General features: G+C 46.5%; 1 protein-coding gene across 1 annotated transcript in view; it reads right to left on the minus strand.

The window, feature by feature from the left end:
• Nucleotides 1-1,869: 1,869 nt before the first annotated feature.
• Nucleotides 1,870-23,329, minus strand: part of zswim5 (zinc finger, SWIM-type containing 5) — a 53,944-nt gene continuing 32,484 nt past the window's right edge. Inside the window, exons 2-14 of the mRNA XM_029250357.1 lie at nt 19,507-19,863; nt 16,241-16,389; nt 15,497-15,647; nt 14,309-14,485; nt 12,598-12,774; nt 11,921-12,067; nt 10,472-10,609; nt 7,767-8,021; nt 7,134-7,269; nt 5,778-5,935; nt 5,373-5,536; nt 3,911-3,992; nt 1,870-3,558 (exon numbers count right to left, since the gene is read on the minus strand). Of these exons, the coding sequence (XP_029106190.1) occupies nt 2,696-3,558; nt 3,911-3,992; nt 5,373-5,536; nt 5,778-5,935; nt 7,134-7,269; nt 7,767-8,021; nt 10,472-10,609; nt 11,921-12,067; nt 12,598-12,774; nt 14,309-14,485; nt 15,497-15,647; nt 16,241-16,389; nt 19,507-19,863 (2,954 nt within the window). The 3' untranslated portion in view covers nt 1,870-2,695. The remainder of the gene's footprint in view (nt 3,559-3,910; nt 3,993-5,372; nt 5,537-5,777; nt 5,936-7,133; nt 7,270-7,766; nt 8,022-10,471; nt 10,610-11,920; nt 12,068-12,597; nt 12,775-14,308; nt 14,486-15,496; nt 15,648-16,240; nt 16,390-19,506; nt 19,864-23,329) is intronic.

Consider the following 23,329-nt stretch of genomic DNA (forward strand, 5'->3'; position numbering starts at 1 on the left):
AAGTTGACGGCGAAACAGGAAGCGTAGCAAGAGGACTGCCGAGGTTGACTTTATGTAATCGGGAAGTCCTACGTCATATGCTGATTGTGAAAGACAAGATTTTATATCTTTTCCCCTCCCACAAACAAAAAGATTTTTTCCTCTCCTCCCACTTTTGCTAGCAGGTCTCCCCTTTCTATTGGTAGCAGTGTCATTTGTGCTTGTGTATGGCAGAGTAAACAGCAACTGCATGACACTTTAAAAAAATAAAAAAATTAAAAAAGGCAGGGATGGGGTCCTAGATAGGAACAGCATGAAGTGTTTAAAAGTGTGCATCAAGAGCATCAACAAAACGGTAAGGAGGGTGGGGAACTAAGAGGAAAAGCTACACGTTTTGGGGGTGCGGAGTAAGGAAAAATCCTCATTTGCTGCCCTGGGTTTCCCGATCCCGTCTCCAGTCAGCAGAGCATGAGCCCAGGAGCGAATTCTCTCGATTGCGCAGTCACTGCCCTGAACGCTATGCTGCAGAGGGGCACCAATACAGCGAGGACAATATGGTGTGGGTGTCAGTCTCTGATCTTCTTTTATTCTTCAAGCGTAAGGGGGAAAAAAGTGTTTGGTAGACCTCAGTTCTGTAATTAGCCCAAAAGCATATTGTACTGCAAAACTTTTTTTTGAGGGGTGGGGGGCAAAAAAGCCAAGGCCTAAAGTCACAAAAAACCAATTCCTGTCTCTTTAACCCAATCTATGTACAAACGCACACACACAAACACACACACACACACACACACGGACCTGCTGCTGCCCGTCTTCGGCTGGATGTAGTACGTTGGCCTGGTCGATCGGCCCCCGGCGCCGCTCTGCGCGACACGGCTGGGGGAGGCGACTAAGGTCAGCATCCAAAAAGACTAAGAGGTTCTGCATAGTCTGGTGCTTTCTGTTCATCTTTGTTTATTTAACGTCTCCTTCCTCAATCTCGGTCACATACTTCCTCTTGCACAAAATATTGCAAAAAAAATTTAAAATAATAAAAAAAATATTTAAAAAACTGAATCTAAAGAAATGAACACAGGAGCACCTGAGAAATGTCTTGAAATCTTTCCTCTTAATGTTGTCACATTCCCAGCTCACAACAAATTCAAGTATCCCAAAAAAAAGACATACAGTTATTATAAATAATTATAACTTTACAATTTTCTGAATTGACACTTTCATATTTACAATATCATAAATGCTTTTGCTACTATTTTTTGTTTCGTTTCTTTATGCGTTTCCCTGAGAACGGAGTTTTTAGCATTTCTTATTCTCATTTTCGCTTTTACCGTATTACTTCAAACGAAGGCTGTGGCATGCACACGTATGAAGGGGTCATACTGGATGGGGTCTCTATGGAGTTGATGTTCATGAAACCAGTTACCATCTGTGTAGCTGTCCTAATACAGAACTGCTCATCAGTGGCATTACAAAAAATATATATTTATATATATATATATATATTTGGGGTTGGAAAAAAAAAAATCAATCTATGTACGAAGAATACCACACTTAACTATGCTTGCGTGCTTAATGAGCAGAAATACTTGCGTTTTCGACTAAGTTTCAAATGGATTCATGACCATAACGTGTGAAGTGCTTGGGGAACACAAAATACTCCTATTTTCTTCCCTAACGCTATCATCAATCATCACTTAATAATAAAAGTGGAATCTCCGCACAAAGCAATATAAAACAATATTTTAAATCTGAGTGGTTGATTGCATATAATTAGCTTCAAGCTCGGAGCTCAGAAGTTACATCCTCCAAAACAATAAGTACACAATAAGAGCATGTCATGTTTAACCAGTTGGAGGGGAAAGGTGGGGGGGGGGGAGAAAAAAAAAAAAAAAAAAAACTTTCTTGTTCAGTCTTCAGTTACTCAGACATCGTTACAACCTCCATCCAATGCTGTTCAAATTTTACAGTCTTAGGACCTGCTGTATCTGCGCCAACACAGGGGATGCTGGGACTTGTCCCCTCAAGGGCCTGATACATATTCAAGGGAGGTGCTAATTTGAAGTAATACGGTACTCCTTTTCCATTTTCTTTTCCTTTTCTGAAAAGTACCTTCATTAAAAGAAAAGACAGAAGATCTAGAATAAATAAAAGTAAAAACAACAATTCTGACGTGTGGCTTGGCTGGGTGTCCGGGGCCAGGGTGGGGAAATCTCTGCAGGTCAGGTCGCACGTACTCGGGGATTGGTGGTAAAGGCGTTGAAGTGTCGTGGTTTTGGGTCCTCGTTCAGGCCGCGCGTCGTGCCGAGGCTTGGCCCTTCGGCTGAGCGTTAAAGCTGATCCTTGGAATACGATAGAGGTATGACGACTGTGCTCTGCCCGCCAAGGTTTTGGTATGACAACTTTCGGTCGATCACGAACCCCCTGAAACAGCTTTCTATCAGCGAGGGAGAGCCGTCCCTGGCTCACCACATCCCCTCAAACTATTTTGGTTTTTCTTTATGTGCCACTTTACTTTTTTCAATTTCAATTATTAAAAGAAAACAATAAAAACACATCCATTCTTTTCACTTGTTCAATTTTCTCTAATTTTAGAACATTAGAATGAAGTGATTCTTTTTCAAAGAACTGCCATTCCCGAAGAAAATAAGAGGGAAAAGGTTAAATAAATGTTTAAAATATTATTGTCCCCTATAGCTGACCAAACCACGTGGGAGGAGAAAGGTCAGCCGAATCGTTCTCTCACCAACATCATCAGTTTCTTTTTGCCCTTATATATCTGTTTGAGGTTGTCAATGAACTGGGCAAATTGGATGTGTCCGTCTTGAGCCAGCAGAAAGGTTTCCCGGGCCTTGCTGAGGAACTCTATGAACTCGCCGTAGTGCCGCGGGCTGATGTGTGTGAGGCGGGAGTGGGTTGTGTTGATGTAAGCGCTGATGGTGGCGTCCAGCAGTTGTCGCAGTGGCGCCTTGTCAGTGGACATGAGCTTCCCGGAGTTGCGCCGACCAGGGATGCCGGCGAGCCCCGGTGCTGTCATGGTGCATCGCCGCAGGATGTCCGAAAGCACCGTGGCACAGTGCACACTCTTCACCACCAGGGGGATGATGGCAGCCAGCTCGTTCTTGCCCAGGGAGTGGCTGAGGGCGCAGGCCCAAAGCACGTCATTGATAGCTGGATGTGTGTCCTGGTTGTAGGCCAGGTTGAGGTGCGTCATGGCAAGAGAGGCCAGTTTGAAGGCTCGCAGTGGGTAGCCGCGGTGCTCCATGTAGCGGGCGATGGTGAAGAGCTGTGAGTAGGTCATGCCCGTGGAGGCCGCGTCGATGACAATCTGGTAGGCTGTCTCAAAGGCTATGTGGTCCTTCTCACAGAGCGTGAGGGCTGACAAGGCGCAGTTCTGCGGGTCCTTCATGGCGCACTGCAGGGCCAGCGTGCGGGCACAGCTGGCCAGCTCCTCACGCTGCGGGTAGTCCAGGCTCAGTCGCAGGATGGTGTTGTGGGACATGACGGTAGCTGCGACAATGCTGGTGGCCTCAGTGGGGGTGAAGAGGGTGTACCAGCTCTGTAGGATGCTCACAAGTGCACGTAGGCCTGAAGGGGAAAGAGCCATTCACAGAAAATCAATAGAGAAGGTCCGTTCCTCTGTCACCCAGCTGATACACTTGTACGCAGAGCTTTACCATACTGGCCAAACCCTGGAAAGCAGAAGGCTATTTCAGCTTGTTTACCAAAGTATTTGCTTAAATAGGGCTTTCCACTGACCACTCCTCTGAACTGCTGTAAGATAACTGACAAAAACGCTTTTAGCTCAGGTTGCTGTTTAAAAATACTGTAACCAACTGAGCCTGTCATTCCATATTTGTCAGCATTTTCATACATCACTGCGGCAAATGTGATGTGAGATGAGTGCAGCTCTCAGATGTGTGGGAGGATTGATACTGACCGACTTCGGTGGCGCAGGTAACCAGCCAGCGGACCATCTCTCTGCGTCTCCAGTTTAGTGTGGACAGTGTCATTCGCATCACCTGTGGAGACACAAAAGGTTGTTGACAGTGAAGCTGATAACAACCACTGCTATGCTGATGATACCCAGCTCTTCCTCTCCTTTCCACCTGGTGCGTCAGACATCTCCGTATGCATTGCTGCCTGTCTGTCGGACATCTCTTCATGGATATATGATCACCACCTCCAACTCAACCTCTCCTGAACAGAGATTCTTTACCTCCCAGCTGGCCTGTCCTCCTGTCATGACCTCACAATCAAACTGGCCAACTCACGCATTTCGCCTACCTCCTTTGCTAAGAGTCTGGGAGTAATGATTGCTGCCAGTCTGTCATTCTCTCAACATATTGAAGCCACAACCCGGTCCTGCAGATACATCCTGCATAATATTCGTAGGATCCGTCCCTACACCTCACTACTGACTCCGCCCAACTACTTGTCCAGGCCATGGTGACTTCCCATCTGGACTACTGCAACTCTCTTCTGCGTGGCCTTCCGGCTAATGCCATCAAACTTCTACAGAATGCTGCTGCACAACTTGTGTTTGACTTGTCAAAGCGTTCCCATGTGTCTCCTCTACTCATCTCTCTGCGCTGGCTTCCTATAACTGCCTGTATCAAAATCAAAACCCTGGTTACTGTGTAACTGTGTACAAATGCATCAATAGAACTGCTCCCGGCTATTTACAGGACTTGATCAACCGGTACACCGCAGCCAGGCCTCTTCGCTCATCTACTTCTGCTCGCTTGGTGGTCCCGCGCACGAAAGGCAAAGCTCGGAGGTTCTCAGTTCTGGGTCCGTTGTGGTGGAATGACCTTCCCCTGTCACTGAGAGCTGCGGAAACTCTGTCTGTTTTCAAGAAGGGTCTGAAAACCCACCTTTTCCAGATCCACTTTGCCCAAGATCTCTTCAGATCATCTATGGCGTAACCATTCACGCATTGTAACTCCAGAAGCATCCCCAGATACAACTTTTATTCAGCCATTACTCTGGTATTGTACTGCTCATTTGTGTATCTTATAATATTTAATTTAAAAAAAAAAAAAAAAAATAAATAAAAAAAAATTTTGAAAAAATTGGTGTGGGTATCGGGATTTGTCTGTGTCTTATGCACCTACTTGAATGATGAACCTCGGTGCAGCAAGTGGTAGGGAACAAACTAGGTTTGCTTGAGACTTTCATGTCTGCAGCTATGTCTTCTCTCAATGTAATGCATAAATTGTACTTTTGCTGAGATGTACGTTGCTTTGGACAAAAGCGTCTGCTAAATGAATAAATGTAAACAAGTGCTGGGGGGGGTACTCTCACACACACACACACACACACACACACACACACACACACACACACACCTCTTGTTTTCCTCTACAAAAGACAGGGGCCTTGGCGGAAGCACCACCCACCTGCAGGCCCAGTTCCAATGCCACGTTGAGCAGCGTGATGTCCGGAGGGTTTTCAGCAGGCGTGGCGATCTTAAAGGCATCTTGAGCCAACTTGAAGATGAGGGACGAGGAGTGGATGTTCTTCTGGATGGCCTCCAGCACAGTCCGCAGCCTCAGCATGTCCCCTGCAAGGTCAGAACCCAGATGGAGCACATTAACCTCATCTCTGAAGTTTCTTCAAACCAACAGGATTAAACACCTGTCCCATGTGTTTTCAGTGATTTCATTCACAGAACTGGAAGAGAGAGAGAGAGAGAGAGAGAGAGAGAGAGAGAGAGAGAGAGAGAGAGAGAGAGAGAGAGAGAAGAAAAAGTGCCACATTTTCTCTAGTTCCAGCTAAACCTCATTTCTATTTCGAGGCCTCACCTTTGGCGGCAGTCAGCATGGTGGAGGCCAGCTCACACTGCTGTGACTCCAGGTGGCCCAATGTAAACCATCGCGGGTAGCGGCTGGGCACAATGGAGATACCGTGGTGCGGGTGGCCAACGTCGCCTGATGGGGCTGTTGACTCCAGCACGGGAAGCCTGCAGGAAAACGACAACGAAGGTTGTGATCCTCATTCAGCTGGCTATCCTTCCAGACACTGCAGTGATCTCCGCTGACCTTCAGGCATCCTCAGCGACGGAGTCACGGAACCAAAATGACAAGTGCTCACCAAACCGTGGGTTGAGCTCATCCTTGCAGCAGCCACAGAGTCTGCATAACATATTGGCAACACGACATGTTTGCATCACTAAAAGACCTAAATCCCATTCTAAGGTAACTGATCGATCTCTGGAGTCTATGGCGGTGACATCACTGTTGGAAATTGACTCTCCTATTTAAAACAACCTGAGGAAAGCAAGCAGGCATCTGATCATAGTATCCATCTCACAGCACTAGAGAACTGACTGGGTTACTTGGGCCAGCATTGCTAACCCAGAAAATAGGGTCACAGTTGCTCATCTGAGACCTGTAATTCCCACTGCCTTGCTGCAAGAGCTTAAGGCCACCATATAGGAACCATCCTCCACAGAATGAGAAAGTGTAGCGTTATTAGGTCTCCATGTGACATGAAGTACTGGCAGCAAGCTTTAAAACTGCCCACCCCTGCAGTTACAGAGACAGAACTGCTTCTTTCACGTGGGGTCTAAAGCTTGGCTATTGATTTCGTATTACCCAGACCCCCCGGGAACCCTGCAGGGATGATGGTTCGGCTCAGACAGGGATTACACTGCAATAACGTTTTGCTGTTGCTTTGCATGGTAGGGCCTAGGGAGTAACTCGAAGGTCATGAAATGAAGTTTCTTCATTCTGTAGATATTGCAAGGTCAGGAGGAGCTGGTGGTGCTACTTCTCTCATGCTAGGATTATCACACATTTACACAAGAGTGTTTGTTGTGGACTTGACAATAAATAAAGGCTTGTTTCTTTAAAATAATTTTAAAAGGAACACTCCTGAGAGTGCAAAACAATTTAGAAAATTTGTCTCAGATTAAGGATTCTGACATTTTCCAAAATGCCATTAAACATGTCATTTTTAATGCAGTCTTAAAGGTCTCATCAAGAAAATCTAAATGGAGTCAAAGGACAATGTCCCATTAAATGCTGCAAGAGGAAAAATCAATCATACACTCCTCCTAATGAGAACATTTGTACAGATTTTTTTGCAGTCTGAAAGGTTTCTCTACAAACAAAGGTGTTCTGGAGGGGGACTTGGTGCAATCATGTGATCAGTCTTACCTCATAGCTCGTAGGCCTATCTTGTAGGCCAGATCGGCGTCATGCGGCAACAGTGCAGTGAACAGGTACTTGGCAAAGGTGTGCATGGGGACACTCTCTCGGTGGATGACCTCACCTAGGCCACTGAAGGGACCCCCTGCTCAAACACAAAGGCGATCCATAAGTTCATTTCAGAGCAACAGAAATCTGGATACTACTCACCACCACCACCACCACAGCACACAGAATACTACTGGCCAGATAAAGAAGTCAGTTCCCTGACTGTGTCATAAGGAAGTCATGTCAACTGATAACCTGAAGGGGGCAGTCAAGGGTGCTATGAAAGCATAAAGAGAGAGAGCCTCCTGAGATTTAACAGAATCCATCTCTTCATGCCATCAGTACTGTTCTTGGGTTACAGATAATGTGCTGTCAAGACTGCGGGTGGGAGTTTGGGAAAGAGGTTAGAAATGGTGGAAAGGGCAGGACTTAGATCAGTTTTCGGGGAGTGGACGAACAGAGATCGGGAGCTGGGCTGGGGGAGGGGTTCAGGAACAAGTGCACAAGAGTATGACATGGAGGTAGGATAGACAGAAAAAGTAAAAGGAAATGTACAAGAACTAAAAGGAAAGAGGGTGAGAGAGCGGGGCCAACCTTCCAGGAGGAGCACGGCCTGTTTGCGGAGCGTCTGAACCAGCACCTCGTCCAGCTCCATCTCCTGCAGGCGGGCCACAATCTGCTCCTCGTTGCGGCACACCTTATCCTGAGCATACAGACCCTCAGGCATCACGCGCTGCTGCCCCATGCCCATTAGCGCCACCTCAAGGGCCAGTGCCAGGTAGGACTCCCCGCCATCCGGGCTGCCCCACACGGGCACGTGATGGTAGACGGGCGGTTTGGGCTCAGAGTCTGGAAGCATATGACGAAACAAGGACTCAGGAGAGGAAACAATGATGTAGACTGACCTTTCCATGCTTATCGTTTTAAGAATCAGCACTCAATTATTATAGGAGAGACACATTATACCCGAGGAAGCTAGCATGGCAGTCCACAGCAAAACAATTTCTGTAATTCATAAACCTAAATGTCTGATGATTCAAAATACACTACTCTCTCAGAGAACAGTACTGGTTTATTACAAACCTAAAGTGTAACTGAAGGAGGGCCTTAAGATTCATTACTTTGTTATGAATTATTGTTGGGGGCGCAGTGGCGCAGCGGGTCGGACCAGGTCCTGCTCTCCAGTGGGGTCTGGGGTTCAAGTCCTGCTTGGGGTCCCTTGTGATGGACTGGCATCCCGTCCTAGGTGTGTCCCCTCCCCCTCCAGCCATTTGCCCTGTGCTGCCTGGTTAGGCTCTGACTCCCCGCAACCCCGTATGCGACAAGCAGTTTCAGATGATGTGTGTTTGTGTGTGAATTATTGTTCGTTAGTATTTAGCTGATACCTTTGTCCAAGGTGTCTCACAATGTTAGATATACTACACTGATATCTGTATAATCATTCACCCACTTATATAGCAATGTACCAAATGCACTAACTCACACATACATACACCAAATGTAAGGTAGAGTCATTACTTTGCCAGAGACATATCTGTTGACTTTGGGAGGAAAACCCATGAAAAGATGGAGCTGAATTCATACTCACAGCCCAGGGGCTACCTGCTGTGCCAACATGGCACCCTAACATTTTAACATGTTCAAAACAAACCAGTCCAGTTGTTGTTCAAGGCACTGGGATTCAGATTTGCACACAGCCTGATGCCCCAGTGTTTAGTGTGGACAGCAGTGGGGGGGGAATGGGTGTCGTTGAGACGAAAAAGGATGGAAGGCCTGCATGCCAGTGCTTGGGGGGGGTGGGGTAGGGGACTAGGAGAAAAACACCAACATCTGCCGACGAGGACTAAGACTTGGTGCTGCTGGCGCTTAAATCCCCTAGGCAAATTATCCACTGGCAATCCTGTTTATTTGAGGGAAGGATCGGAGGCGGGGGGGAGGTAGGGGGATGTTGCCTTTATAAGCACACAAAATGCATTTGAAAAGGGTCAGCCTTGACTAAACAGGAACAGAACAGAACAGGGCCTCAAGCCTGCTTTCAGAAGCAGAAGTCCTCCACCACAGCCAGCCAATCGCAACCTGGAATTCCTTTCAACATGGAAGCACCATGGCTTGTGCTCCCCTACACCACAGGATCAGGCTTAACTTTCTTAATATATCTTCAAAAGATATTTATCAATCTTCAGCTGACACCTTTACCCACGGTGACTTACGGGGTTAATAAAAAGCAAAAGTGTGACATAACCGTAGAGTATATCAAAAACTCTGAACTAAAGTCCACCTTTCCTGCTGATTCAACATCCGTGTTGATTATAAACGTCTTCAAAGGTTATATGTAATTCTGTTTCAGGGATTTATTCTTGTACACAGATGAGAAAAGAAAAAAATTTAAATGCCCAGTTTGCTGGGAGTCAGCGGCTTTTGTTCTGACCATGAGGGCAAATGACCCATGATGGACGACACTGTAGCTTTCCACAGAGGCAACCTCCCCTCCCACAGAGAGCAGCAACATTCTTAAGTTCTCTTCACTTCCAACTCTGTTACCTCTGTAGTCAGATTTTGATAATAACTTGACTGGGGGGACCGAGCTGTGGCACAAAGCTCAGACCCGTCAGCTGTGCCTGAGGTAGAAAGAGACAGATGTTTACAGCTGTCCTTGGCAAGAACTTTGTGCCAGTCTGGCTATCCAATGTGGGTACCGCTTGTTAGGACTCCTCCACAGCATGCTGGTAGCCTGTGGGCTGCACGCAGAAGGGACACAACATCCCAGCTGTCAGTTTTCCGGGGGCGGTCAGGAGCGAGGACTGACTGACAGACTAATTGTGATATTGATTTAATGCATTTCATATTAAATAAAACTGCCCTTCCCTCGACGTTGACTAGACTGTCAAACAAGAAGCACGGTGTACTGACGCTGTCATGTTTTGTAAACTAACAACTTCACACATACTGCCTGCTTGTCCCAAGCAGGGTCACAGTGATCTGGAGCCTAACCCGGTAACACAGGGCGCAAGGCAGGAGGGGGAGTGACACACCCAAGACGGGACACCAGTCCGTTTGCAAGGCACCCCAAGCAGGACTCGAACCCCCAACCCACCAGAGAGCAGGACCCAGCCAAGCCCACTGCGCCACCATGCCCCCCCTAACAACTTCAGTTTTGTTCAATTATTCACTCAAGTGTAAATTAAATTATCTGTGCTCTTGTGTGACAGGCTGCCATATTTGTCTGTCTTCTCTGTCCATGGCAGAAATGGTGCAGCCTTGGATGTCATCAAGAACAAGGCGATGCGATGGGAGCTTACCGCCTGTATCCATGGCGTTGTCGTCCTCCAGGCGGCAGGTCTCAGTCAGGGTTTCAAAGAGGCACCCAATGGGGTCCAGCGGGTGGCCCACCCAGCCCTCCAGATTGGTGGTGGTGGTCACACCTCTCTGTAGCAGCTCTGCAATGAGCAGCCAGCAATTTAGTCACCTCTCCATGCCGACATGTGCTTGGATCAAATTGGACGTTTTTCACAATGCACATGCAAGCCCACGTAAGTACACCCACACGCACACAGTTTCACCATTTAACACCGCCTAAAGCCAGTTCAGCTAGGAAAATTATATCCATCAGAACAAAGGAGACCATACTGCATTCTATAGAGTGAGCACTGCCTTAGTAGAAAATTACCTTCCCTCCTTACTAAACAATTAGCTTAAATGGAAATGCCTTGATTACAGGACTGGCTTTCAATTACTCGCCCATTTCGGAAAGCAATCCGAGTTCTCACCCTGCGCAAGTGAAAAATCCAAAGGATTAATGTCAAACTGCTGTCAAATACTCAAATACCAGAATGTCAAGGCAGGAAATGTCAGGATATTTTGCTTTTGTTAATGTCATGATTGTATGGTTGTATACTGATGTGACGATCCATCCTTGGGGGCACTCTGGAGAAAAGGTTAAACAAGGGGGCTGCTGCTGGAGAGGCATGGGAGGCAGCAGTCATTTCACACACACTCTCATGTCCGTTCTCATCCCTCACGACTGCCTTTTCACCCGACTGATTAGAATACCCTCTTCAGCAATGCTCTGACATCCGCTGCATTTTCGTGCCATCCACATCCTTGGTTTATCTTCCGGTAGCAGAGATCAAGAGCGTTTTTTTTTTTGTCACTGGAAATAATGACTGATACATTTATCATACGTGTCAGTTTCTTCAATGCTACAGCTCAGAGCCTTGTGTTCCAACCAGTATGTTTGCCAAATCACCATTGGAAAATATTGAATTATACTGCACGTGTGAATAAACAAATGCTTTTCCTAAGTGGCCATGTCGCTTGTCATTGTGGGACCCAAGAGACGGACAGTACTGTATGAGTCTCTTCCTTCATATCATCACCCTAAAGGAGGCCAAAAAAATACAACAAAGAGCAGATTCTCCAATACATGTGCTTCCCTTTAATTGTGCTACTAAGCTTTTTCACAGGACTTCCAAGTGTGTAATGTTTTGGAAGAGAACACATCTATTTAAGAGGAATACAGTCCGGCAGGTTTCAAAATACATTTCAACAAGTGCTTGTTTTACATCTATTACTAATGTAGTCTTAAAATAACTGCTTGATTAATTGGCTAAAGAGAGAAGGCTGGGCAAAAGCAGCAAACCCCCATGACATGTGAGGACTGGAGTTTGACACCCATGGTTTGTGGAGTCTCGTGAACTGTTAGAAAGTGTAATGCCACATGTGGCAGAAAGGGAGTGAAGAGACCTCACCTTTCTTCTGGTGCTTGTAGATGTCCAGCTGGCGCTGCTGCTGCAGCCGCAGGGTGTTGATGATGGCCACTGCCAGGCGGAGGGCTTCGCGGGGGTAACCGTGGGAGCGCAGGGCGTCGACTCGTGCGCATGCTGTGGGCACATGGTCTGGAAGACAGCAGAGCTCCGTTTTCAGCAATAGTTCAACCCCTCGCGAAACACGTTGGGACAACCTGCTGATTGTCCAAGTCACTTGCACCTTAGCACGTTTGGTGACTGACACCTCGTCTCAGTTTTGACAGCCCGGCACGTTGTGTAAATTACAGGGGCCAGACAAATCTCCAGAAAGACTGCTTAATTTAGATCCAAGATCCTGTCCAAGTGGTATTAGAGAGCTTACAATGCTGAACAGCTTAGCAGCACTACAGCAAAGGAAATTCCTCCCAGAGACTGGGGCACGCTAGCTAGATTATTAACTTTTCTTTGCTGCCTGCTAAAATTGCGGGGTCATCAGATTTACACTCACTGAAAGGAAAAAGTGACCCTTTGCAACCAGAGAAGTAAACAGAGAAAGTGGGGGATCAAAAATGCTACAGATGTGGTTTCAGCAAACCCTACTTGTCAGGGCTTTAGGTCCATGGTAAGACATGCTAACTAGTCCGAGGTACAGAAGCCTCTGTGTGTCTGCATTTCCTCACCGAGCCACAGTGGCAGGCCCTGCTGGTTGAAAAGCAGGCTCTCGCCCTCCCGCTGGTATGATGGTGACATGTAGAAGTCGCTGCTGATGATCCTCTGCAGGTGGCTGTCCTGCCAGTGCAAGTCGCAGGCCTCCATGGCACGGGTGAAGACCGTTCTCCTAGGTCGAGCCAGTGAGTCTGGGGAGGGGTGGGAGAGAAGTCAGAGCCTTGGTCCAGTTTAAACATCCCACCCAGCCAACAGCGCATCAGCTGTTCCCATAACACAGTCCTGTAAGCCGTTTTCCGTCTCCTTTGTTTGTGAGGAGCTGTCAGCTACAGCCCGCTGTAAGCAGCTCCGCCACCCCGCCCACCCCACCACAGAACTTCACTTCAGCCCACATGGGAGAGGGGGCACCTTCACACAAGGATAATTGCCCCAGACGAGAGCGTTTCTCTCTGGGTACACCGCTAACCCACCTCCCCCCACCGCCCCCCTCAGGCAGACTGGCGTATTCACTGCAGGCCAATTAGAGCATAGCAGATGGAGGAGGGTGGCAGGTCTACTTCAGTTTCACTCCCAGCCCATTCCAGGAGAAAAGTATCCACATGGCTGCTGCTGGAACGACTGGGGAAGATGGGGGGGCTCAGGCTAGGGAAATAAAGCACTTAAAGCCTATTTGTGATTTTGGAGCTTCCGATTAAAACAAACAAATAGGAAAAAAAAGTGATGGATGATGACGTGGGAGTGTTTAGCTGGCAGCAGATCTGCCGCATACTAGGCTCTTGCTGCTGGTCGCTCGTATCGCCAGCTGCTGTACCTGGAGCCCCAGATGAAGAAATAGTAGAAATAGACAGGTAAAGTCAGGCAATCACCACCTTCTTATATTGAATTACCACACCTGACACTTAAAGACCAAGGGTGTGCGAAACCCTCTGCTTACATCTCGCCATAATGGTCTTCCAGAGCCATGCATGCAACTTCTTACTCAAAAATTTGTATTCTTCTTATTTGTGGTGACGACGACGACAACAACAACAACAGCTATGTAGCTGACACCTTTGTCCAAGGTGGTTTTCTGTATGCTAAGCTATTAATTATGTACCCATTAATAGAGCTGGGTAATTTTTACTCTGTCAAATCAAGGCAAGCACCTTGGTCAAGGGTAACCACAGTGGAAGGGGGTACTCATACAAAGGTGCTTCAAGTGCAAGATAACAGCTCTAACCACAACCTGCTGAATCCAATACTGTCCACTAATTCACCTTAGTTCTAAATAAGGTAGTAACTGAATCTGAAAACCTACATGACTCAGACCTTAAAGTCTAGAACAAAGACAGGGTCAATGTTTTAGTGATTTCTATTTATTCCAACCTATTTAACAGCTAATTATAACGCATTGTAATGTGGATAAGCAAAAAACAACCCAAAAAACCCAATGTCTCAGACCTTGGTTATCCTCAGTGTATGTGTGACCAGGTTGAAGGATAAGAAATCTGGAATCAGTGGAGTTACATTATTTGAAGTTTGTGCCATGTTTAGACCAAAGCCTGGAACTGTAACAGTTGGCTGGTCGAAGGAATCCCGTGGACTGCTGTACTTGCCTTCATCTCCTTCTTAAGGTTCATCTAAGTACCAAAAATAATGATAAGGATTCATCCTGGTGGAGCTTAGGTTAGGGCACGAGGTGCAGGGACAACGTGACAAAGGGGAGAGAGATAAGGGAGGACTGACCCTGGTTGAGGTTGCTCTGCGGCAGGGCATTGGTGATGTTGGGCAGTTCACTGCCATAGTTCCCGTCCTCAAGGGGGCACACGTCCATGTCACTCCACTTCTTGAGCTGCCGCAGCCAGCCACTCTTCTCCTCACTCTTGCAGTGCGGGTTCAACACAATGCACACCCATAGGGCACCTGTGGGGTGGGGTGAAGAGATCAGAGGGAAACGGTCCAAGCCAGGTCAAGAGGGGTGCAGTAAGCCTTCTCAGCAAGACTGCTCTACCTGCCAGAGCCCTGAGACAGCATCAACCAAGCATTAATCCAAACACTACTCTTCAGATCAAGTATATCTCCTGACCACTATCAGGGTAATTCAAAAAGGAAGAGGCACTGAATAAACTTAATATAGACTATATTTTGAATACAGATGCAGCTGAAGGTATTCAACAGCAGCACAGTATTTCTTGACAATGCCACTAGCCTCAGCAGGATCTGGCACACCATGCTGGAAACTGGCTGGGTGCGGTGTTGGCTCCGCCAGGTACCAGATGGCCTGGCTGTGAGCGGCTCCTCCCTGCTGTCATTTAAAGCCCGACTTAGTGGTGGATGCGTATGGCAGGCCACGGGAACTGCTATGGCAGCCACCTCTCTGCATTGTTGTCCTACGGGTGCACTCTCCACCCAAAGTCAGCTGCCCGGGACTTTTCCATATAAAACTCCTTTGGGTATTCTCTCATCGATTTGTTCAAACAGGCAAATCGATGTTGCCGAGGTTAAAAGCTGAATCGATCAAAGCCTTTTGTACAGTCCTAACGAAGGTGAGTGTTCGGCCATATATATACACACACACACACACACACACACACACACACACACACACACACACACACACACACACACAGCTTGCCAGAATGAGTCACCAAAGCAGAGTCCTTGTTTTTAGAGATGAACCTAAAAGGTTTCACTGGGGTCAAAAGCTTACAAGAATAATATGTCAATGGGATGATCATATGTGTTGGTTGGATAATAACTGCAACCCCCAAAAAAAGCTTTAAAGCTGTAATAACAACAGTTTGTCCAAAATTAAAACAGGCTTCAGGCCTGCATGACATGAATATTCACGAACAGCAAAAGTGGTGTCTCTCTTTTCCAGTACCAGGATCCACTACAGGGGTCAGGGTGAGGTTTCAGCGGTAGGACGCTTACCCAGTTCGTCCCACAGCTGCCGGCACTTGTCCGTCATGCCTGTGCCCTGCTGCCTCCACAGAGAAAGGCGGGGGTCTGCCATGAACTGCTCTGTGATTAGAGTCAGCATCCTTGCCCCGTTTGAGTCCCGCATCCGCAGCATCTCCCGCACCTGCCACACATGGAGCCTTGTCATCCCTTCTAGAATTGCCACTGATGCTCACGGAGCTCTTAGATACAGCAATAGCTGACCCAATCACAGTTTCCAGGGGGAATCCATGTACATTTATAGTCATTTTAACATAACCAGTCAATTTACATGACTAATCCAAGCAAAGGCTTCCAATTTTATAATCAACAATCAGTTTGCAAAAAGTGAAGTGATTTGAGGGCTGGAGTGCCCCGTCCATCCCAGCAGATGTAAACCTGAAATATGTTAATGAGTTTAAACACTGATGCCACTGTGAGGAAATATCAAGTAATTTCAAATTTCACGACAGGTTATATTCTGATTACATAGCTCAATATCCTGTTGCCTTTTTCTGATGTTGCACAATATTAAAATTGTCATTTGGAAATCATGCTTTTTGGAAGCAGAAAACTGCTGGTACCATTCCTGGGGTGTAATTACAAAGAAGTATTACTTGATTAACTCTTATGAGCATCAAAGATACCCATGCAGTGAGGTGCATGGGTGAGAGGTTAACTATCAGGGTTGCTGAGTGAAGGGGGGGTGTTTTGCCATGGGTGGGGTTTGTTGCTCACCTTGGCAAACATGGAGTTGAGCTGCTTGCCCGAGCCGTAATAGCCACCCTGGGAGAGGAACTGCTTGACCTGTTCCCTAACCTGCTCTTCGTCTAGGTGCCAGCAGTTGTCATCATCAATACTGGCACCCGCTGTGGGGTCTGGAGCACCTGGACACGCACACACACACAGTGAGCCTGGAAGGACGACACTAGTGTGTGAAAACCCACCTGAAACAATCTTCATGCTATTGAAGTGTGTGGGATTTCATAATAGTAATGCATGCTTCCAAAAACAGCATCAGGGAGCATACTTGTTAGAGACAAGGAGATATACACTGAAGGGTGACAGCTCTAGGCTTATCAAGGGCCATGCTGTTGTACCCGTCCGCCAGGCAATTGCTCCAGTCAAAAGATACTGAGCTGTATAAATGGATAAAATTGTAAGTAGCTTTGGATATTGTTATCATAATAATACTAATAATAAAACCTGGAATGGAGCAAAACGAATCTGTATTTGAGCTAAACCTTTCCAGACATAAAAAATGTGTGTGCATTCGTATGCGTGTGAGAAAGAGCGTGGGGGGGGCTATTTTGCTATATTCATAAACTTTGATATATTTCTTAAAGATGAAAAGCTGTTGATGTGAAATCTACAATCAACAGAGATGCATTCAAACGGCCTCATATCCTTGGGCTTTGACTTGGATAATTTTGGTGTGCGGCATGCCGTCGTTTCAAAAGGAGATAGGAATACATTAGGAGGAATCACTTGGCTGCAAAAGGTCTTACAAAAGTGCTGATATGAAAATCCTCTTTCGGTCGCCCGCCCCTCACGAGGGAGCAAGGGAGAGAGAGGAGGAGAGAGGAAGAGCGAAAAAGGGAGCGAGGGGGAGAACTCAGGACCTCAGCACATTTTGAATAACAAGAGCTGTTTAAAACACACACGCATGCACACACGCACGCACGCACATGTACACACACACACACACACACACACACACACACACACACACACACACACACTAGCAAATATGATTTCCAAAGGGCTGCGGCGAGGGATCGAAAACAATAACCTTCAGTGTTGGGCCATTACAGATGCAGGTGCTCAAGGAGAGCTGACAGGCAGGAGCAGACGTGGCATGCCCCCTCAGCATTACACTGCCCTTGGAATCGCAGCGCTGTGTTATATTCTAGAGGCAGTCCTGCTATAAAGATAATATCTTAATAGGCTCGGCAGGACTTAGAAGGGGTAATAATGAGTTGTATCTGCGCGAGATTAACATCGTCCTAAGCTGCATGTTGTGTAGAGCGAGAGGACACGTTTCAACAATGATGGATTAAAACTAACTTTTAAAAAGTGACTAAAATGCAACGAGGGTACACAGATGTGATCTTTTCACCCGAGCAGAGCGAACATAGCTGTGCGTGGAGTACCACACGGACTGGAGTCAGCATCTGTCAAAAGGCCCATTTGCTTGGAAACGGGCCGAAGATGCTGCCCCTTTGATGTTGCGTTTTCAAAACTCACACTGCTGAGGGGTAAACTCTAATCTCTTCCCGCTCTGGTAGCAGCGAGAGTTGCAACAGAGCATTTTATGGAACTTTTATTTTTCAGATACTACTGTTTTTGGTCACCTTTTATCCTGACTGCCTGTATGTGACTACTGTTCAAGTGTCTCAGAATGCAAGAGTTTGCTAAATTAATAAATGTATTTAAAAAAGCACAGTTAGTGCAGCAGGTAGCACTGGTGTTTCACAGCTCCTGAGCTGTGCGTTCAAATCCTGCTCAGCTTGTGTGGAGTTTGCAGATTCTCCCAATGTTCCGATTAGTTTCTTCCCACAGTCCAAAGACGTGTTTCAAAGCAGGAGCAAGCATACACTCACACAATCACACTATGGGAAATTTAGCATCCCATCCATATTAATAATGAATTGGAAAAGGTATGACATGTCTATTGACAGGCATAATGGAATTTTCTCTTCCCCAACAATAGAAACCATCAGGACCAGAGTCCAAGTTTCCCACTGAAGCCACAGCTCTTTAGGTCTTTCTGAAGCCCATGTGCCAAAGGTTTGCCTGGCAGCTGTACTAAAATTCTAACTCACCAACACCACCTCCATCCTCCCACCAACCAGCGATTTCAAACATTGCAGAGCAATGACCAGTGCGCATTTCCATACTTTAAACAGCCTCAGTAAACATTTTGGGGCCTAATTGACAGCATTTGACTCAAGGCAGGGGTTTTGGAAACGCAGACGAGGCGCAATATAGCTAGAGCAGCTTTCAAGAGGCAGTGGTGCAGAGGCGGCCCTGGCTGGCTTTCCTCTCCGACCTTCAGAAATGCAAAACGCGGCAAAGGCTGAGAGACTTAGCCATCAAACATGGTGTTTGAAGCCTACTCGCTGCTCGGGGGGGGGGGAAAAGAAAAAAAAAAAAAAAAAAAAAAGAGAAGACAATCAGAACAGCTGAAGCAGAGCGCACCTTGTAGTTTATAAGGCTTGCAAGAAGCAAGAGGAGGATAAGAGTAAAGGGGGAGGTGGAATAAGACAAGGTGCTGGAAAAAGTAGGAGAGGAAAGGGGCCTGTGTGTTGAGTAACTAGGAGTGCTACTCTACATGAGGCTGGGCCCACCTAGCACAGTGCAATTAAAACAAACACCAGGGAGAAAAGACAAGTTAGGTACATCTACTGAAAAAGAAGCCTGCACACTGGTGCAGCAGGTAGCACTGGTGCCTCACAGCTCCTGGGTTGTGTGTTCCAATGTGGCTATGAATCTTGCTGTCAGTGTTGAGTTTGCATGTGTAAGTTACTGAGTGATTGGCCTGTGATGCAACTAGTGTCCCATCCAGCGTGTATTCTGCCGCACAGCCCATGCTTTAGGATAGGCTCCCATCAATCATGACTCTGCATTAAACTTATGTTTATTCATATAGCTGACACCTTTTCTCCAAAATGACTTACAATGTTAAGCTTTCTACAACTACTCACCTATTTATACAGCTGAACAATTTTACTGGAGCAATTTAGTTCCTTGTTTAAGGGTACTACAGCTGGAGGTGAAATTCAGACCTGCAAGTCTGGCATCCTAAGGCAGCAGCTCTAATTACTACACTACACTATACTACCAGCTGCCCCAATAACTACTAGTAAGTTATTGATAACACTTGAGATTACTACAGCATGATGGAATGCTACAATTAATGACAACAGTGGTGTCTATAATCTTGTCATCCTGCTTGGTCATATCATTAGACACAATGACTACACACCAGGCCACCTGCTTACCATGGACTTGGTTGATCTCAGAGTTGGAGGAAAGGATCTCATCTGCCAGTTTCTGTGCAGTGGGCAAGACCTCAGTGTGGTGAGCTGTAATCAAGTACTGTACAAACTTCTGCAGTTGGTCACGGTTCATCTGGAATAGGGTCTCTGAGATGGGCAGCCGCAGCTTGACCTGGTCGGGTTTGCGGATGCGGTACAGCGACAGGGCCACCACATGGGCGCAGTAGAAGATGTCACGGTTTCCGCAACCGCAGGTCACAGACGTGATCTTGCAGCGGTCAAAGCTGATAGCCACCTTGTGGGTGGTCTCGGGTTCAGACCCAGAGGCTGGCTCAGTTACTGTGCCACTGAGGTGGAAACCTTGAGAGACACAGAGGGAGACAGAAAATGACCAGTTAGTGAAAATGCATTCAACACCAACATGCCTGTACAGCACTACATCTCGTGTGCTGGACTCAGAATTTACATTTATAAAAAGTATTTTCAAAATGAACATCACCTTTAACAAACAAAGACTAATCATTAAATTCAAATGGAGCATAAAGGTAGGATACAGCAGCAGAATTAAAAAAAATATGATTGAGGTTTGTCATTTCTTTAAGAAGGTTTGTCAAGGAAGAAAATGATGCAATCAAATACATCAAGAAGCCTTGTACAGTTTATATGTTAAACTGTTTACAATCATTTACCAATTTATGCAACTAGCTGATCTTTTACTGGCACAATTCAGGGTAAGAAGAGTATTATAGTGCGAGTAGAGATTTGAACCCTGGTTCTCTGACTGCAAAGTACTGAGCCAAATCTCCTATCCACACAGAACGCAACAAAACACTCCTGAACGCATAAGACATTACAGAAAGGCTCAACATAATGATATTTATATTTATACACAGCCATATTGCACAACCCTCCAACGTCAACAATGAAGATTTAAAATAAAAAAAAAAAAAAAAGGCTTCAGTGAGATATGAAACAACCCATCGGGGGGGTTATAATTCTGAAAGTGGAAAGAGAAAAGCAATTATTTTATGGTTGTGCTTGAGTAGTTTAGGGGTGTAATTAAAGGGGAATTTTCCAGCTAATTTCAGAAACATTTAAGACATTAAAGTAAAAGGAGGCATGAAGGAGGAAGTGGACCGTGTTGAGCCAAGATGGAGAGGGCAGCCACTGTGTCCAAAGGAGAGTGTGTGTCACTGCCTGAAGTAGTCAATTGCTAATGGTGGGGGTGGATTTTTTTGTTGCAGGGTGGGGGCATATAGCTGAGCCAATGGCCTTGAAGGTGACCGAGGGCAGAATTGACACACATCCGCTAATACATAGATGAGCACATCATATCATGCAGCCCGATATTTTGTTTTTCTCTCATCATGTACATGTAATATCCTTGATGGTTCTTCACCATCCTGCTCAACCGTCTGCCAGAGCACTGATGCTCTGGTCCAAATGTCACCCACAAGCCTGGGGGGGTAATCTCTACAGGAAGATACCAAAAACTCCATATCAAGTACATGCAGCAAGCAGCATTTTTTTGCAACACATTCGTTTTGCGTCCTGTGCGGCATGAGTTGACACAATGAAGACAGACGTCACTTTCCGCAGACGTCGAACGATGAGGCACGTGCAAAAGGATCTCCCGCAATTGCACACGCGCTCGGGCGTGATTATGATTTTAAGAGGGTCAGGGGAGCAGGGCAGGGCTATGTAGTGAGCGTGTGTAAAGCAGTCTATCCCGCTGCCAAACCCCACAAAAGGCTTTCCAGACAAATTCTGCCGAGACACCCCACCCTCACCCCCAACCCACCCCCACACTTTTTTCTCCTCTTCAAGGAAAATGACTTCCATTTTACTGCCAAAACCTTTCAGGCCTAGCCAAAACCTCAGGCCCATCTGATTACGGGGAGTTTATGGTGATGTCTGTTTTCATTTTGATAAAAAGAAAAGAAAAGAAGAGGTGGGCTCCCCAATGCCTTGTGAATTAGTCGCGGCACAAAGCGTAGTTCAAAGTAAATTTGCTGACAGCAACAAAAAGCAGGGGAAGTTTGTCTTTTTTTAATGCAGAAAAATGATTGCAATTGCCATTGCAGGAGATCCATTCCATCTCCCACTTGATGATAACTTGATAAGGAACCCCATGATCCTATCCAACATCTGCAACTTATTGACACAATGCAGCGCATCCGTGGGAAGTGCACATGGCTGCCCCCAACAAACCCCCATCCTCCCAGCAGGAGAGGAAGACACCAAACACCAGGGCAATCTGACACACACTCATTCACGGACATATACACACACTACAGGCAACTCGGTGATCAATTCATCTGAAACACATCTTTGGGTTGTGAGATAAGCTGGAGCACCTGGAGGAAACCCACACAACCAGAGAATATGCAAACTTTATACAGGCTGGCCAGATTCAAACCTATGTCTAAACTACAGCCAAGGAGCTGTTGCTAGGTGCCAGTGCTACCTGCTGCACCACGGTGCTGCCCCAATAAAGCCTGCTAAACGAAGCAAACCTGAGTTTTGGGGTCAGTATTTCTTTCCAAGTGAAGTTGGTTCAAAAGTGTAAAAAGATCTGGCTGTCGTTGGCTCCCCCCTCCCAAAAATGGCTGGGTCAGAACTCGAGGCCTCACTTTACACGCCCTGTTCACTATGGGGGTGGAGCGGACAATATGCATGACCCTGTCCTCCTAGGGTAATGAATGCGACTGAAGAATCCTAGGGTGTGTGACAGTGGTACCCTCAATGAGGACATTTCCTTGTCTCCAAGGAGTTTATAACTGAACAGTGTAAAATCATTCCCATCCACCTGCCAGCCTGAGATCCAGGAGGGCTAAATGATTTCAAAAAAAGCTGACTGCCCATTTTCCCTCCTTAATTAATCTTGGACGTGACTAATCAGATCTTAAAAGTACAAAGCTCTGAGTGGGACTGAAAGAAAAACTGCAGGGAAGTCTTTCAGTGACGCAGAGAGCAGAAGACGATTTCATCCTCTTCAAAAAGGAACAGATGCAGACAGCAAATAGCGTATACCTGCAAATACCTGTGGAATCCCGAGACAAGTAAGCTGTCTTACATCTATAGTACTGGTGTAAAGTCTGAGCACATGTAGGCAAGCTGGGCAACACTTGTATGGGGTGAAATGGACAGGAAAAAACAGTGAAGCAAACCAAGACCTCAAGCGTCCTCCATCTATAGGAACTACAGCAGAAATCCTAGGAAGGCACAGCACCTCACGTCCTGATCGAATGTGCTAGCCAAAGAAAACTAGTTTCCAGCATACAGAGACTTTCTGTCATGCTTGGACTTAATATGTTTTGCCGTTTGTGTGGAGTCACTAGAAAATGGAGCTCCGGCTGATTCCTATTAATCACGTGACACACAGTTGTGTCTGTTGACCGGTGTTACGAGGTTTTAGCTTTAAGCTCCAGGACAATCGGCACATACATCGAGTCACTGTACTTATTCTGCTGTTTACCACACTTGCACTCTGGATGAGGGCACCCACCCAGCACAGACTCTCCTTAAAAACACATGGAAGTCTTATCGTGGGACAGGAAAATCAAGGAGCAGCTCTGAATACTAAAGAATGTGTGTTTTATTAACTCTGGTGCCTTAATGAAACCAAACAGAGCTTCTCATGGACCGAGCATGACTGAACACACTGCTCTTTCCTCCTTCTGCTATGCAAAAGTATCACTAAGCTTATCAAAAAGAGCTGGTGTGACTCTGCAATGCCAGGGGAGTGGAAGACGTCTGATGGCAGAGGTCAAGGCTGACAGTTATCCCATCTGACCCGATGTGGACAGGAAAGGGCAGGGGGGTG

This window comes from Scleropages formosus, chromosome 3 (genome assembly GCF_900964775.1).
Source record: "Scleropages formosus chromosome 3, fSclFor1.1, whole genome shotgun sequence".
NCBI lineage: Eukaryota > Metazoa > Chordata > Actinopteri > Osteoglossiformes > Osteoglossidae > Scleropages > Scleropages formosus.